General features: G+C 32.1%; 1 protein-coding gene across 1 annotated transcript in view; it reads right to left on the bottom strand.

Moving 5' to 3' along the window:
- The window catches only part of LOC137924604 (multiple PDZ domain protein-like), a 215245-nt gene that overhangs the window by 176122 nt on the left and 20576 nt on the right, over positions 1-18547 (bottom strand). The window contains exons 3-6 of the mRNA XM_068768020.1: positions 17074-17235; positions 7379-7549; positions 6517-6623; positions 2656-2780 (exon numbers count right to left, since the gene is read on the bottom strand). Coding sequence (XP_068624121.1) covers positions 2656-2780; positions 6517-6623; positions 7379-7549; positions 17074-17235 — 565 coding nt within the window. The remainder of the gene's footprint in view (positions 1-2655; positions 2781-6516; positions 6624-7378; positions 7550-17073; positions 17236-18547) is intronic.

Below are 18547 nucleotides of genomic sequence, written 5' to 3' on the forward strand. Positions count from 1 at the left end.
ACGATTTTAGATTTAAACGGTTAAATAAAATAGCGTAGTCGTGAAACATTAAAGACACTAAATAAAATTACTTAGATATAATTTTGTAAATTTATTTACTTTTTTGTAAACCAGATTGTCTAGCGGTCGTTTCGATTAGCTTTATATAGACTTTATCTTGGATATTGCCTCACAAAAACGATTTAGTGGTATGAATTTATTGTTGAGTTCATATGACAAATTCCAACCGTGCTGTTTCATATATCAGAAACACCAACAGCTATTAGAAAAAAAAACATTACTTACTGTTATATTGCTATTTTTAAAAGAGAAACTTTACAATCAATTAGTTTTAGTGAGATTAAGAGAATTAAATGATCTTCGTCTTGAATTTGACTCAGATTTTTTTGATACGACTTCACATCTAAAAAAACTTTTGTTCCATTTCATTATCATCACCAGATGATGAACGTCCGCGGACTCATGACGCGTTAATCGGCTGATGGTGATGACTGACTATAATAACTAATTCACACAATTAGTTCAAGATGTACCTGTGTATATAATATCTATATCAAACAGAGCCTTACAGGGTTCATTTTTATGAGATAATGAAGTGCTGTCATATTGTGATCTAAAATCATTAACCTCTTATCAGGTGAAATATATAACTCCTCTTATTAATGAAAAACATTAGAATTAAATATTATAGCGTGAAATAAAATCATTAATATAGATATAAAACCTTTTTTGTGCAATAACGTAACAATTCCACAGTTAAAATTCGAATTGGAATTTTAAAATATTTAAAACCATTACTTTTATTTAGCTCGCTCCAAATAAGACGATGTCGAACTGAAACATCGTTCAACATCGATCTTTGGACATTATTAATGCAAGCGGCGTTTCCTAAACTTATCTCAAATTGAGGACAAACTCCGACGAACTTTGGTGCATTCTATATTCAAAGTTCCAAACGATTCGATATATTTGAAAAAGTTTACCAACGAATACAGTTTTTAATACTCATTCGTCATTGGAACTGATATAAATTTCGAGATCTATATACTTCCCCATATATAGGATGATTCGTTATAGGTGTAAAAGTTTTACACCTGTTTTTCAATCATCCTGGTTAGGTCACTTCGAAATAAGTTACGATTTTTTTTGGAATGCGCATGCGCAGCAATACCTTCTGGCAGTACACAGTCAACAGCAGTGATTCGTAAAGTGGTCTATATCGACCCCTAGGGGTCTATGACAACCTGCAAGGAGTCTACGTCAGCGAAAAAAAATTTGGGAGTCCATGAAATGAAAATGGGGGTCCACGATAGTGGATCTCAACACACACTGATAGTACCTATTTACTTACATCATACTATCATATAATATCAAAACATTTACCTTATTTATAAAAGTACCTTTGAAGTAAAATTTTTATTGCTTATATTATTTTATTTATAGTTTATTTTATGTTTATTCAATGTTACATATATTTTACATAACAGATACAAAATTTTATTTTGAGTAGTTTTAATTTAAATTCAATTAATAAATGTATAAATTAACATGTATTTTTACTTTAAGTTTTTAACACTAAACTTCACTGCAGTTAGAAATTTACAGGAAATCAATATCAGGTAAGTAGAGGGTCTACCCAACACGGAAAAACATGGCAACGGGTCTACGACACAAAAAAGTTTGGGGAACTCTGGTCTACAAGAACAGATAGTAAACAATAATTAAAAAGTACTAATACAAATTTTGTAAATGATTTTTTACTATATTATGATTACGTTATTAATTATTTAATTATGGAACCATTGATTTTTGGATGTGCTGTACCATACACTAATTGACAGACTGCACGGTGTATTGGCCAATTTAAAACTTTCATATCTATACCAAAACACCATGTATATACTGATTGTGAATATTAACATAGTATACGTATATGAAAGTTTTATACTAAACGAAAATAATATAAAAAACGTTTAATGGCTTTCTTAATTAACTTAGAGAGCGTGCATTAATTACTAAGGAAAGAAAGCGTTCAATTACTAATAATTTAACAACTTTTTTAGTTGATCACACCACGTATTATTGACGACGCTAATCTATTGTTGTCATTTTATTATCTCTGTTTTCTTTTATTTTATTGTGTGTCTTTTTATAGGTAGAATTTGAATAGGTGAATGTTTAGAGATCTATTTTTAAAATTCGTCTGCAAAATTTTGTAAGTAACATCAATATATATTATTATTGTACGTATGTTTCAAATTCGATATTTAAAATAGTTATTCAAATTTTTTGATCCCAGATTTAACCCTTTCCTTACCGCAGACCGTTTGAAGTTTGCACATTGCATGGCGATTAGCTGATGTTTGAATTTTACCATTTGTGTTACATATTTAAAGATTTTACTGGTATGTTATTAAAAATAGAAGTTAGGATAATTGTTAGTAATTTATTTGGCTGTGGTAAATATTAAAACAGTGATCTACAGGATGCCGGCTAACTCCGGCGCTAGTAACGAAAGGGTTAAAATCATTATTCGTAATTCTATTTTCAAATCTCGAAATGCGAATTATTCGATTTCTATTTTTAGTGTCTTTTGTCTTTTATTTAATTTAAGAATTGAGTTTAGACGAATACCACGATAGAGAAAACACTCACCCTGTTCGCAGACATAACCAGCTACAGTGATGCCCAGGCCTAAAGATGAATCCTTATTTAATTCTACATCGTAGCTTAATGTCTCCGGCTCTCTGTTTCCTCTAACAGCCATATCTAAAGGTAACCTGTGAACAAATTACATTACGTAGTTGGTAAAAAATATTCATTTTCATTAAGCTACTGTTACCTTTTAATTACACGAGCAAAAAGTTATCGATTTTACCAGAAATGTCTGATGCACAATGTAAATATCAAAAGCAAAAACAAATTTTGTATATCTAAGATTCAACTTCAAGTTTAAATCTCACTAGTCTCTTTACGTTTTTACTTAAAGGACTCAGATTCTAATTTTAAAAAAATCGTCAAAGATTGTTTCTTTGGTAAAACATATTGTAAACGACTTTCTAAAAGATAATACATCTTGTTAATGAGTTGTTTGCCTTTAGCCTAAAAAGGGATGAAAAGGAATTAAAACATGTATATATATAAAATCCCGTTGAATTTCTTACAGCTGATAGGCCTTACTGTAAAAAATTCGAATTTGAATTTACAAGAACGTGACACCTGTTTATGCGAACATTCATAAATATGTATGTATTTCAAAAATGACAATATTAGATTGGTCGCTTATGTACATCATGAGGAGAAGATAAGCAAGTCTAATCTGATTGAAACTAGTATCAAACTGAGCTTACTTGTATCAGAATGAACTTATTAATTTTATATCATTTTGTAATTACGGAATTTAGTAGTAACTAATTGGCCGTTGTGTAAATAGGTCGCCGGGTTAGCTAGTATACAATAGTATACGTCAAATCCAATCGACTTTTTAAATATAAATTTCAATGAAGGTAATTAATCCTAAAACTATTATATACGTACAGTTTAATTTACGACCGTTAATGTCTGTTCACTAGATACGTATAACGGAACGCTTAATAAGGGACTTCCCCGTTAACCGTGCCAAAATCAAACGCTAAGTAAGACAAGTCGGTCAAGTTTAATGGGAATAGTTTCCGCAAACCCGGAGCCCGCAAACTTACCGGCCAACTTGCGACGGTGATCTGTCTACGTCCAAGTTGTATTTGGACTGTCAACAGGCGACGAACGGAGGCAAAGGAATAAGAAATCTTTACTGCGACCTTCCAACTTTAGCTATTTGCAATTCGACCCAAACTGTAATTCAACCGGATGTTACGTCATCATTATGAATATATATATATATAGAAGATTGTAATATCCTTTTGATCATAAAAGTCTTTAAGTAGAATTTTCGTCAAAGAATATTATATTTTATAGTCAACTAGCTGATCCCGCAAACGTTGTTTTGCAAAAAAATTAAAGTTTTTAATTAACAAATGTAAGATAAGGGTTGATCGTAGAGGGGTGAAAATTTAGGTTTATATGTATTTTTGTATGCTGTATCATAATAAAATAAAAACCAAAAAAATTGTCTAAAAAAATTAAAAATAAAATTTTGAGGTGGACCACCCTTATCACTTAGGGGTATGAAAAATAGATAGTAGCCGATTCTCAGACATACTGAATACCCATGTAAAATTTGGTAAATATCGGTCAAGCCGTTTCGGAGGAGTTCAAGTTCGAACACCGTGACACGCGAATTTTATATATTAGATATCAGTGGTAGCCCTAGCGTTAAAGAAATTCTTCCGATTGTAGATCACGGATTCAAATTCCGAGACATAATGTTACATAATTCACACTTTTTACATTAATTATAGGATTTCCATAGCTCACTAACAAATTCCAGATTATGGGCAACAGTTTCACAGCGATTGACAACCCACTTGCCAAAGGTGTCGATTATGGTATATCTACCATGGATATTTTTGGTAGAGACATAATATATGTTGCTCATAGACGCCTGAGTTAAAATAACGACCACGTTTTTTTCAATCATTATATTTCTATTTTCATTCTAGTGCCTTCTGTTCTATTTACGCAGTGTTTTTATCTATATTTCTGTTATAAAAATAAGTAATCTCATATAATTACTATAGTATAGTATACGTAATTAAGATCGTCGGAAGATATCCCAGCGGATAAGCAAGATGAAGCTGGAGATTTATTAGTAATGAATGTGAACAACGTTTTATTTTAAATAATATAAATTATTTTTATTTTAATTTGTAACAAGAATGTCAAAAATTAAATATATATATATATAAGAGTAGTCTATTAGGTCATGAAGACTGCCTTAAATTTCTCTACGAATTCGTATCAGGAATGTGAAGGTCCGTAGATAAACGAAATTAACGGAACTTTCTCAGAAGATTGACAAGTTAAAGTGATCATGCGCAGGCCACATAGTGAGCTGAACGAATGGCCGCTGAGATCTTAAAAATCTGGTATGGAAATAAAGTGGCCTGACGATGTTGATAAGGCTGTTGGAAAACGCTGGATGCAGAAAAATCCTGTAGATCCTAATGGAAATCTATATGGCATGTCTATGTCCAACAGTGGGCATAAGAAATGACTTCGATACATATATAACGATAAAATTATTATAGATATGATATTCTTGTCCAGATGCAAAAATAGTGGTGTACTGTGAAATTGTCATTTTAAACTCCTGAGCATTAGGAAGGCAGGAATTTTTTTCTAGGTTGGCATGACTGTCTATAAAATTCGCCAAACGTCTGTTTATAAAAATGTTTAATTATTTCCGCGTTTTTGTCAAAAGTTTCAAGTTTGTCAAACGCGTCGCCTCGATTGGTGTGAAAATTGCTCAATTTTAGAAAAAAGAGCGTCAAAAACTTGACTCATATCGTTCCGCAAAAACTGTTTTCGTCTGATTTGGCTTAGTGCAACTTTTGGCTATTCAGCAAACTCAGAAGGTCAATGTGGAGACATAGTTTTGATACAATAGAGGATATAAAAACCTAATCAAAGAAGACCACCTACACACAACCTAATCTTGAAGATTATACTGAAAAAAAACCATTCCAATAATTTGGAGGATAGAAAAAAGAGCTGGTAAAAGTGCGTTTGATTGCAAGGGGATTACTTTGAAAGGGATGAAATTGATTTAAAAGATTATATAAAGATTTTACATTTTAAAAACAAATTCACCTTATTTTTGATCATAGTATTACAAACAAATACGTGTTGTTCAAACTTGTTTTAGAACAGCTTTGCATACGGCAGTAGCGGATACACGTACCAATTTGTATCCGTGAGTTATCGATGTACAGAAACCCGCAACGACTATTTATTACTTACAATTGTTGTAATTTTTTTTATATTGGATTTAAAATTCATCGTATGCATTTTTCTAGTTAGGAGTATAGTAGAAGTATCCAATAAAAAATGAACTAAAAACATTCGCACATCTAGTTAGATTGATATGTTTCTAGTTCATTTTTTAAAATTCGTATGCATACTTTGTAAGTTCAATATTTATTATGATCGTACGCATTTTTTGAATTCGATATTTAAAATAATTTAACAAATTTTTCAAATTCGACGTTCAGTATTATTATCTGAATTCATATATATTAGTGTATATTTTTTTAAATTCTATTAATAATATGGTAACGCGAATTATCCGATTCCTCTGGAAATTTATGAGAGAATTGCCGCATTATACATAATCATTGCACAAAGTGTGAATTATATGACTGTATCCCCGGGAAAAGAACCCGTGACCTACGATCGCAAGTCAGTCCTCTACCCCTTTACTTATTTCTATTTACACAATCTCTGGTATTTTTTAATAAAAACCTAATAATTTTTTTTAATTACTAATCTATATTATCTTTACAAACTTTAACACATAGACCTAATTAAAGGTTTGCTCTTTCAGATGAATATTTGGGGCAATCAAATCTTGGGGTTTACCTCATTGGAGCTGGTTGTGGTTCTGGTGGTGCAATGATGAGCGGCGGCGGACGCGGCGTGGGGGCAAGCGCACCACGTGGCACCACGGCGACGATCGACGCTACGGGCTACGGAAAAGGTTACACGTCAAGTTATTTTTGTCATCTTAGATAGATCGTATGATACTTAAGTTGATAAAGCTTATTTTAATCTCAAATAACCCAAAATGAATAAATCAACATTTTAATTGTGTTTAGTATGAATAGAAAAGATTTAATATATTGGATCACCTGAGACAGCATCTTCTAGTGGGTGACCGGATATAGGTGTAAAACTTTTAAAATAGTGAATGCATAGGTAATTCGCCTAAATTAATACATAGTACATCCTATCAAAAAACCAATGGGTTAAGAAGTAATAAGTAACATAATTATTATATAGTAAGGAAAGTGTATTAATTCGAAATATAATATGAGAAAGAATTATTGTTCACTATCTGTTCCTGTAGATTTCTTACTACTAGAATAAATTGCCTTGTCGTATTCTAATAGAAAAAATCTAACGATATTAATCCTTCTGAGTGCCCATTTCACAAAGGTGTATTGGAAAAATAAAGATAAAATTCATTCATTCAACATTGGAACTTTTAACAGAATTGCTACTGATTGTCAACTTTTTATTTTTTAATTTATTTTGTTTTTGACTGTACTCTGCTTCGCTATGTGTTATAGTTTTGGAGAAGAAGCACTAAAAATCAATGGTTTTAATGCTTTTAAACTTTTTGCTGACATATGAACAATAAAATAAATAATGAAATTAAATCTTTACAACTATTACATTACATATTACAATTTTTTTTATTTTTCCCTCTATATTTACTTACTCTATGATGCAAGCGTTCTTCGATGATTGTGGGCGGTGGAGAAGGTGGTGTCGTATCTTCACACAAAGCTCCGAAACCATCGTGACCTGCCTCCGCCAGGCTTCTCTCCAGCTCTATCGGGTCTGCTAGGAGTCTTGACGGCACCACTGGTGCTTGTGACGCACCCAGGGACTGCAGAAGACCAAGACATTAGAAAAATAATAAAAAAAATTATAGATTTATTTTATATGTATAGATGAATATAAAAATCGTGGTAAGAAGCTACATATAAGCCGCTTACAACCGGTGTTATTGGAAATATATAGGAGAGGCATATGTCTAGTAGTGAACACGTCTACACAAAACAACAAATTTTTAACATCCAACATTGTTAAAAATTTGTTGTTTTGTGTAGACGTGTTCTATCTTGTAATCGATCTTATATGATTACTTTAAGTCTATTGCCAGCAATGAAATGCTGAGGTGGATCATGATCAAGGCTTCACTACTTGTAATATTTAATCTCCATACATCTGCTCGACACTGCATGTATTACAGTACTTATTATCTCAACATTTTTACAGCGTCTGTATAAAGCGGTATTTCCCAACCTGGGGCCCACGCCCCGAAAGGGAGCAATTTGATTGTTAAGGGAGGCAATTCCAAAGTGAACTCGACACGAGTTTTACCCTTTCGCTTTAATATAAAAATTATGTGTGTTACATAGGGGTACCTAAGAATTTTAAAAAGTCTAAGGTTCAAAAATACTGGTGTAAAGTGTTACAACTGTCTCATGGAATGATTTTAGATTATAATGCATTAAATTTTAGAAGTTCATTAAAAATTGTAAAGTAATCCTAACATATTTTAAGTAATTATTAAAAAAAATTGATCTGTCTTAAAGATATTGTGAAAGTAACCACAAAAACCCGTCTGAGTTTGTTGTGCGTTCCTGGCTCCCTGGTAACTTTAATTTGTAAAACGCTATTAAAGCTTAATCTGATTCTATTTTTATCAATACCTATACATATATATATATAAATATATTGGTATTTTGTCTGTAAGAGATTACTTTGTGTGACAAGACCGTCCATTGAACTTTTTTGTATATTATTATCAAACTATTTAAATTCATCCTAACGTATAAAGAATATGAAATAAATAAATAAATGCAAGATGTAACTGTAAATTATCCATGTAGACCAAAACACAACACACATATGTATAATAAAAAATTACAAAATTTATTATCCATAACATATATTAGGTTTAACTTAAACATAACTTGACAATGTTTAAAAATAAAATTTTGTACTCGGAGCCACGATATGCTCAAGCTTTATATCCAATAAAAACCCGTCCCTAAGGCAAGCGGACATCCTTGTCACGTCGAATTACTTAATGTCGGCCCGCCGACCGGAAATGTGATGACGGTGTTTCCGGCTTCGACATAATTACGACAGACATGCTTTCGTAGCAGCTTATTTGACTTCATTTAAAAAATTAAATGAGAGAAATCGCTGTATCAATTAGTAATAGTTTTATAATAAATTATGAAACGATTTAAAAGAAATATAGGCGTTTTATTTGGTTGAAAATTCCTTAAATATCAAAGAGTTACAGGAGTTTTTAAGGCATTCTTTATATTTTTTTATTTATTAGCACTCTATTGTACACCATAGATAATAACTAAAAATAAATTTATATAGAGATGTAAGAAGCAGTCTTAACGCGTTTATAAACAAAATACTTGTTTATACATATATATATATATATATATATATATATATAGAAACTAACACTATCCTAATTACTAATATTCATTTTTTTCGCTTCTAACGTTGATAACTGTAAATTTGTAGAACTGACAACTTTAAAATATATATAAAAATCAAAAAATTTGGTACTTAACTAATCCATTCATATATGAAATCTTTTTTTTCATAGATATTAAAAAGTTAATATTTTAGTGGTGTGATTTTTTAGGAAATCGATGTCAAGCTAAGTTCCTATCATGGTGCTTTTTACAAATGGTTTGACGAGTACAGACATGCTCGGTCTAATCTCTCTTACGATCCGTTTCCGCGACGTTCTATTTCTTTTTCCTCTCTTTCGTCCGCTAAAAAGCATAGGCTCCCCCAGAGCCTTGCTCCATCAGCATCCAGCGAGTTCCCGCGACTTTAACGGTCCTCCTAGTGGGGGGTTCTACAATAGGGTTACCTATCAGTGAAATCAACCAAGGTCAGCCATTCGTGCAAGACACATTATAAATATTATATGTTTTCATTCACGCATTTAACTTTAATAAACTTCATATAGCCTTGAGTTAAATATGTATTTTATATTTTAACGGACTCTCAATAACACCGTCGCATTGATGTTTTCATAAAATGGTTTTAACATTCTACAATAGTATCTGAACTTACTGTATTTGGCGTGATCATAGATAATAAAACTTGGATATATTGTTATGATACTAAAATAAACACAATCTTACAGCGAGTATTTTATTTAAAATAATTTCCTACGAAATTAAAATATGGAGAAGCTATAGGCAAAATTATGGTCACCTTGTTCATACTCGGCCAGACTATGCAAAAATTATACTAGAAAACAAGAAAACATTAGCAGTAGTGGTATGCTAGTATTGGTTTGCTGATAAAATATAAAATATTGACCACATTCCAGTTTTCCTCATACGAACATTCGAGCGTTTGACCATAGAGGAATAGTCCTATTTCTTATATCAAACCTTGTGGTACATTTTTGTTTATTCTTTATAATAAAAAAATTAGGAACACACTTTCAAGATACCGAAGCGGTATTTGCGTTTAAAAATGCCGTGGAAAATACCCCTAAAGAATAGTAGGCTCAATAATGCTTTTCACAATGTTTTTACTATACTCGTAGTACATTTGACTATATCGAAAGAGTAATTGTTGGATGATATTCCTTAAACCACACTTTATACCATGCTACTTTTATTTACTTTTAATACTCCAATAATCGTATTATGTTATAATAGTATCTTCAAGTGACCCTTATTTTATTTTGAATATCTGTAATATAGCCTATTGAAGGCAGTTTCTAATAAAGCAATTGTATTGGGTGATGTTCCTCTTCAGACAGAACTCGAAAATCTTCGTATTTCAGCATTATATAACGAGCCTGTTTTCTTTGAGAACCTTCAAGGGCTTGAAGGCTTCAATATTTGTGTCTCTGAATGTAATCACAAAGATAACGGCCTTTATTATATCATATGAAATGTAAGAAAGTTACCTCTTACGGATGACTTTAGTTAATAAAACATCAAGACGGTAACGCAAAAGAATATTATTGAAAGGCTACAGATTCGTAGATAGTAGTTAGACGTATAAACGTTGTAGGAGTGTTAATTATTTACAGGAGCATATGCTACCCGCTTCATATATTTTTATTTATGGGGGATATTCCATTGTCGCCACACTCGGCAGCTGGGTTGGCGATCGATATGATATTATGGTACGCAGAGGACGTTGCTGTTTATCCTTTAGAGACATGTTTATGAGAATTAGTAATCCTGTGTAATTTATACGCAAAATGTAAATTATTAAAAATTGTATCCCAAGTATGAATTTACAATATATATAATGCAATTGTTAGGTCAATAAGTCTCGAACATTATTTTTAAACTTAAAACAGTCCGCTATAATTATTTATTATAAAGTATATGTTCACATGTAAAAAAATTACATATTGTCGCTTTTGCTTAAACTGAAATTAACGCCTTATCATCGGACATTCTAGTCTACTTCATAGCTGTCTGTTGTGATATTTGGAAATATGTATATTTATATCCATTTAAATATATTTATGTATTGAAAATTAAATTTCGAAGTTTTGACTGTTTATTTAAAATGAACAAATAACCTATATTAAAGGCTTTAAATATCGTTTCCTACTTTGGGTAAGTAAGTATGTTGCCGAACAAGGTAATATTAATGATGTAGTACTGTAGCATGTAATAAAATAAATAAACTTTTGTTTGTCAATAAAACAATTTCGTCTTTATTTATATATATATATAAATATATATATATACATATATTTACATATATATATATACATATTTATTTATATATACACATACATACATTTAGAAAGTATAGCTATATAAAGTGATCAAGCCATTTTTTTTTAATTTTCTATCGGATTGCTACAGGCCAGTAACCTCTGATAGTGCAAAGTCTAAACAATAACTAATTCTATTATTTCTGTAAACATTAATTTTAGAGTATAATGTACTATATATCGATTGACATAAAATGATCTACATATTCACCCCCTTTAAAACTTTTACACCCACAACTAATCACCCTGTATGTATAATACACTATTTGATTACCTTTGTATCACAACATTTACGTACCTGCCCAATTATATTCTCGGCACCATTCTTGTTTGACTGGTAAAGAATACGTCTAAGGCATTCTGCCGCCATTGATCAAATTATAAATAAACAAATAACATTTTCCTTATCTTACACAAAAATCTGGTTTCTTTCAGCTTTTTCCCATGTTCATAAAAATATATCTTAAAGAGAAATGGATACGAAGCGATATTTCAAATGTATACACACGTAGTGTATATTTCTTAAATCGTTTCATTCATATGACTTCAGTATTTTCTCTTCAATATATGAGGAAAAAGTTTTTTAATACTAAAGTCCCAGTTCAAGAGCATATAAGGCTCGTAAATGAGGGATCAAAGTGAATAAAGAGGGAAATTTCTTTTCTTTGTAGTATCTTTTCTTATAAGGTAATCATGAGAAACTTTACTTGAAATCTACGGAAACTTAAAATTACGGATGTGCATATTTTTACGTTGTACGTATATATATATATATATATATATATATATATATGTATATATATATGTAAAAAATCACACTACGAAAATATTAACTTTTCAATATCTTTGAAAAAGAGATTTTATATATGAATAGATTAGTAACGAGCTTAATTACAAAATTTTAAAAGGTTTTATTATATATTTTAAAGTGGACAGTTCTAAAAAATTACAGTTATCAACGTTAGAAGCGAAGAAAATGAATATTAGTAATTAGGTTAGTGTTAGTTTCTATTGATAATTCTTGATTACTATATATACACATATATATAAATATATATATATATATATATCTATATATATATATATATATATATATATATATATATATATATTTCTCGTATACAGTTGGACATAGGCCATCCCCATAAATTCCCGATAGGAACTGGTAGGAACTGGCCTGCATCCTTTTTTTCCGACCTTAACAATCAAAACACATATAAATTAAATTAATTTTCTTGAATTTATTATAACTCCTATATAGTTCCTATTACTTTGAAGAGTTTCAACACGGGAAAAATTACAATTTAAAACGTGACATACATTTGCAATGTCTATGTATAAATCACGAAAGCAGTCTTTGAGTGTTTGTGTTTAATATATATGTTTTACATATGACATTGGTACGATATGTATTACTGTGTTGGAAACGAATGAAAATTATTTACGCTTTTAATCGCCGCTTGAAAACCTTTCTGTCCCAAAAACCATTGGTTGCGAAAGCAATTTTTCCTGCTACGTAGTTGGTCTTGGTTCTTTTACAGATCTCATTCTCATTCAACTTCGCAGCGAAACTCCGAACATAGCTCTCACCTTTGCTCTCTGAGTGAGTTTGAGTTTTCTTATTAGGCCCGTCGTATGTGACCACGTCTCGGATCTGATATGATTTGTCATCATCGTCAACACACATTTGTCAAAGACCTTCGTCTTCAAACATTGCGGTACGAGAAAAGGTTTCGGAGCTTTCAGAACGCTTCCATCCGACTTGGATTCAGCGAGTGATCTCTTTCAAGAAATATAATTTACCACGCTGTACGGTTGTCTCAAGTAAGTTAATTATATAAATATTAGTACTTTTACCTTTTCCATACTATGGTTGTCTGTAAGAGATTGCCTTGTGTGATAAGACCGCCCATTGTCCTTTTTTGTATATTATTGTAAAAGTTATTGAATCAAAACGTGTACAATAAAGAATATTAAATAAATAAATAAAATAAGTTACCACGTCTCAGATCCGTATGTCATTACCTAATTATCAGAAACAAATTGGTCAAAGACATTCGTTTTAAAATAAAAGCAAATCACCGTGGTAACAGTTCTGTCCCCTTCGACTAAGGCTGCCCGGAAAAAGGGCCAGTGAACGATAAAAACTGATTCGATCCATCATAACTGACAGCAAAGCACCGGGTGAAAACGTAATGGAAGCCTGTTTATGTAATAAGCACAGTTAGGAAAGTTTCGCTGGAAGGAAAATAGATATGGATTGAATATTACACCGACCCATTTCTTGATGAACGAAGTCCAAATACCAGGTCATAGCGACTATTAGCTTATTCGATATACCGTTCACTTCAAAGAGTAGATAAATTATATTTTGTTTCATTAAACGGCATGACTGTATATAAAACACTTGATTTTTAAAATACAGTTGTGGTTAATATATGTTGTTGTAGGTAAAGGAATATTTGTAAGTTCATTCGATTTCGCAGTGAATTGTAAAGTTTATTCTGATAAAATGATATTATATACTAAACCAAAACAATTTGTTTGTAACGAGTTAATCACCCAGCGACTTCTTTAAACATGCAATAATAACGCTACCCTTCTTTGCGATTTTTTTGTATTTAATATCTAAATGAAAACATTACTTTTTCTAAAAACATTTTTTTCTAATGTTTATTTTAAATAAAAGTTTTAAGTTATCTGCGGTTCGCCAAACGAAATTAAAATTAAAATTGGTTCATTGAATAAAAAGGTTGCGCACCCCTGTATTAGCCAAGAGACTTCCACTGTAACGTGGGGCTATCCCACCTCCCAAAGATCGTCATACCATGTATGTAAACAGTGAAGACTTACGGCACTGAAACATGGTTTCACACTTCGAGGATTATCAAGCTCATGGCCTTTCAACGAGCCATGACGGGGAATGCTTAAAAATTCTCTAAGAGATCGAATAAGGAATGAGGAATCCTTGGACGGAAGTATCCTTCATAGCCCAGCGGGTGAACAAGTGGGAGTGGTAGTGGGTAGGCCAAATATCGCACAGAATAAATGGTGGCTGAGACCTTGAGGTTCTGGGGACAGCTTGAGACATCCACAGGTGGACAAGAAAACAATAGAGTAGTTATAAAATATTCAATTTCCTAAATAAATATCTGTTAACAATCAACCGTTTTTACAAAACGATCATTTTTATTGTCACATAAAAAACAATTTACATGAAATTGTACAAGCTCGGAGAGGATGAATTATTTGCATTTCATATTTAATGCAATACGTATCTCTCCACAGCGTATTCTTTCAAATCTCTTACACAAATCTTAAAGCTTTCATATCCCACGTACAGTGAATATCTCTAGAACTTTCCGTTTGAAATGTGGAATGTTTATATGACGATGTAGCTTCCAAGATGGCGGATGTATTTATATCTCACATTTATTTCAGCTTAGTATTCGTCACACTGGATCTTGGAAAAAAATCGCATCGAATTATCACTACAAAGCTCAGAGAGAGTTTTTACAAATAAAATCAATTACAAAATATATCGATTCTCACCTCATTTTTACTTTCATATCAATAAATTCATTTTTACTGCCTTGTTTACTATCTCCTATACTTTAAGTTTTTATATTGATGAAACAATTTAGATGTAGAAACTTAACAGTATATTGACCTAGAGGCAGACTATTGTCTTTGAGTATTGACTTTTTTGAATTACCCCGGGACAATAAATTGGCATATACTTGGAAAATAAAATTTTTGTTATAATAATAAATATTCTTAATGTGCTTTTAAGAGAGATCTGATCAACTATAGGTAGCGGGTTCATTTCCCGGGATACATTCTTATATAATTCACATCTTGTACATTAATAAATACATTTAAAAAACTTTTAAGTTAAACGGTTTTTTGACACCCATATTGTGGTGGTTGTGGAAAAATATGTACCTAGTCCGCCATATTGGAACGGCGTCCATCTTGAATTTTAAATTTTGACATAATAATCGAGTTTTACTAGTGTTGCCCTTTCATTTGATACCCATATTGAGGGGGTTAAGTAAAAATATGTAATCCGCCATTTTGTATCGGCGGCCATCTTAGATTTATAATGTTATTGATTTTATTGTATTGTATTGTCATCTAAATTAAATGTGTGTACCAAATTTCAGATCAATCTGACAACGGGAAGGTGCTTAAATTTCAATTTCTAATTTTGACCCAAATAAATAAACAAATAAATTCCGTACGGGTCGAACTAAATAAAACCGTTTAATTATATAGGATTGAAACTGCTTTCAAACAAGTTTCTAGATAATTGTCAGCAGCGTTTTCAGCGTACCATAATATTACTATGTTAGTGCCAAACCTCCTGTTGAACGTGGTGATATGATATATCTTCCCATAAATATCTTTAGGGGAGGCCTATTTTCTGCAGTGTTTTTATTTGTGTGTTTATTAACATGGACCCCTTTGTTGTTTTTTTTTGTATAATTAACTGTTCATACACCCTTCCCAGTAGCAATTTTTTTTATGTTGTAGACCAACTTTCAAATATTTATACTTATTACCACGGTGTGACACATATTACAAAAAAAAAGTTTTCTGTAAAAAATTACGAAACTCTTTAAGAGCATTATTGTATTTCTGTGTACGATTTAATAGATAATTGTTTTTGTTTTATAATCATAAAAGCGTCAGGTCGATTTCTAGAAAATATTGGTAGATTTATCAATAGATGGCACGTTACAGTTTCTAGATTTAGGTACGTTAAAGAATATATACTAAAGAAATTGCATTAACACCTGTCATTCTCGAAGCCTATTTCTTTTCAGAAATAGACGCCCACTGAAAGAAATAGTTTTCTCCCAAAGATATCTATGGAGGAATTTACCATAATTGGCCCCCTTGGTAGACAGGTTACCGATTATAGAAAAGTTAATTAAAGTGGGATTCAAATAAGTAACACACAGTCCTGTATCGCGCGTCTACCACTAATCTAAGCCGTCAGATTGAGTGTCTAGTAAACTTTTTTTTATTCCAAAACTAATATTTGTAATGCAACTTTTTAAGCATTGCCTTTTTAAAATACTGATATATTATTTAAGCGTTATATACTCTACATTTTAAAATTTTACAAAGCATTCCATTCGCCGTCTTCCGACAACCTTAACAAGGTTGTGTGTCCACCTTGTGGGTGGGTGATCTACCCTACGCTTGAGTCCACGATCTCTGCTAGAACCTTAACACCAGCAGCTGTTCTAATTTTTCCACTTGCCCGCTGCCAATACAGCTTAAAGATTGGTTTCAGCTAGCCCAGTCCACGTAGGTTACTTTTATATTCCTGGTTTGATCTCGTAGTGAAATGCGCAAATGACAAATGCAATTCACCGAATAGCTCTGTCGATAGCTTGTTGAGTAACCGTTAGCTTATCCATGGGACTCGAAGTATGCGATCATGCGATTTAACATCACTGGATTATGCTTTTGTCCGGCTCTGATAAAAGTTTATTCGATCGAATCGTTTCAAGCCAATAAACTCCTCATCTATTTTGCTGCGTTTAGGGGTGTGTTGTGTGGGATATGACGTAATAAGGAGGACGGTTACTGACCTGCATGGAGGGAGGAACAGCGGTGGTCGCGGGGCGGGCTACCAGGAGACGAACACACGCGCCGCATTGCCGTAGCACAGCCGCAGCTTGCCGTGCACACATGCCCACCACGGACACCGCGCCGATCCGGAGCAGCATATCACCGCTGCGCAGGCGCCCATCCTGATTTAACAGAATTTCCTGGTCAATGCCTCTTGTATACTTTACAGTAAATAGATTAATAGGTAAATATAAAATAATATTTATTACACAACACAATGAAATACATTATTACAAATATATAACAATTACAAATTATTTAAACATTATATACATATAAAAAGTTTAATTTTGTTTACTATCTGTGCCTGCAGAATTTGTATTGCCAGAAGTTACTGGCCTGCCATATTCCAATAGAAAACTTAAACTATTATTTCATACTGATCACTTTATACAGGTGTTTAGAAATAGTTGAAAATAATTTTAAAGTTTTTCGCTGAAAAATAAGCAAATTCATTTCTTATCCTTTATAGGCAAAACATTTGACCTCTGTCTTGCTTTGATGCTAGCCTACACGAAATCTATTTACTTCTGTTTTGAAGACTCCTTAGGTAGGTATTTAGCTGAAAGCAATAATGTCGGTAGGTTGTTCTACTCCTTAACTGTTTTTTTTTTTACATTAAAAATATCATCAAAACTCTTAGTGCGAGAAGGAATTTCAACCGTGTTCGGATGTGCGGATCTTTAATGTTTTTACATCACCAAGCATCCTATATTAACAGTGGAATACTTTATAATAATGATTTTTGCAATATAACACGTTTGTTTTGCTAAAATAAAGTGAGTTGTGTAACAACAGAAAGTTTTAAACTCGACTCATGACGCAGCTATCCAAGCTGTCGAAAGCATTGTTTTGTTACAAGAATAGAATTGCCCAAAGCCATGTTTACAATTCTCTTCGACGAATGTTTGTAAGCATTCTCTCGCGGTTTGAAACGGAACAGATGTGACTGAAGAAATATCGTTTACACGTAGTATTCAACCGCCCTTTGGATAGCATTACAATTCAAAAATTACGTTAATTGATTCATGTAAATATAACAACAAAGATCTTGTTTGTTTGTTTATTTTGAAACAAATTAAACCAATAATAATAACGTAATGTTTAATAAATAAATGTGTTAATACATCTTAAAAATCTTGTCAAATGTTCAAATGAATTAGTTCAGTTTTCTACGAATAAATTCACTTATTTTCGTAACAAAAAATTATTAGAACTCCACGAAGATTGTAATAACAATGACGAGAAAATAGGAAATCAATTGGGTTTTGTCTGGTCGGGTCCTATCCTGGTCTTGTCCTGCTCCTGTCCTGGTCCTGTCCTGGTCCTAGTCCTGGCCTGTCCTGTCCTGCCCTGCCCTGTCCTGTCCTGTCTTGTCCTGTCCTGTCCTGTCCTGTCCTGTCTTGTCCTGTACTGTCCTGTCCTGTCCTGCTC

The sequence above is a fragment of the Battus philenor genome, unplaced genomic scaffold (genome assembly GCF_028537555.1).
Source record: "Battus philenor isolate CCGP_79_NKW_IND1 unplaced genomic scaffold, ilBatPhil1.0.hap1 SCAF_24, whole genome shotgun sequence".
Lineage (NCBI taxonomy): Eukaryota > Metazoa > Arthropoda > Insecta > Lepidoptera > Papilionidae > Battus > Battus philenor.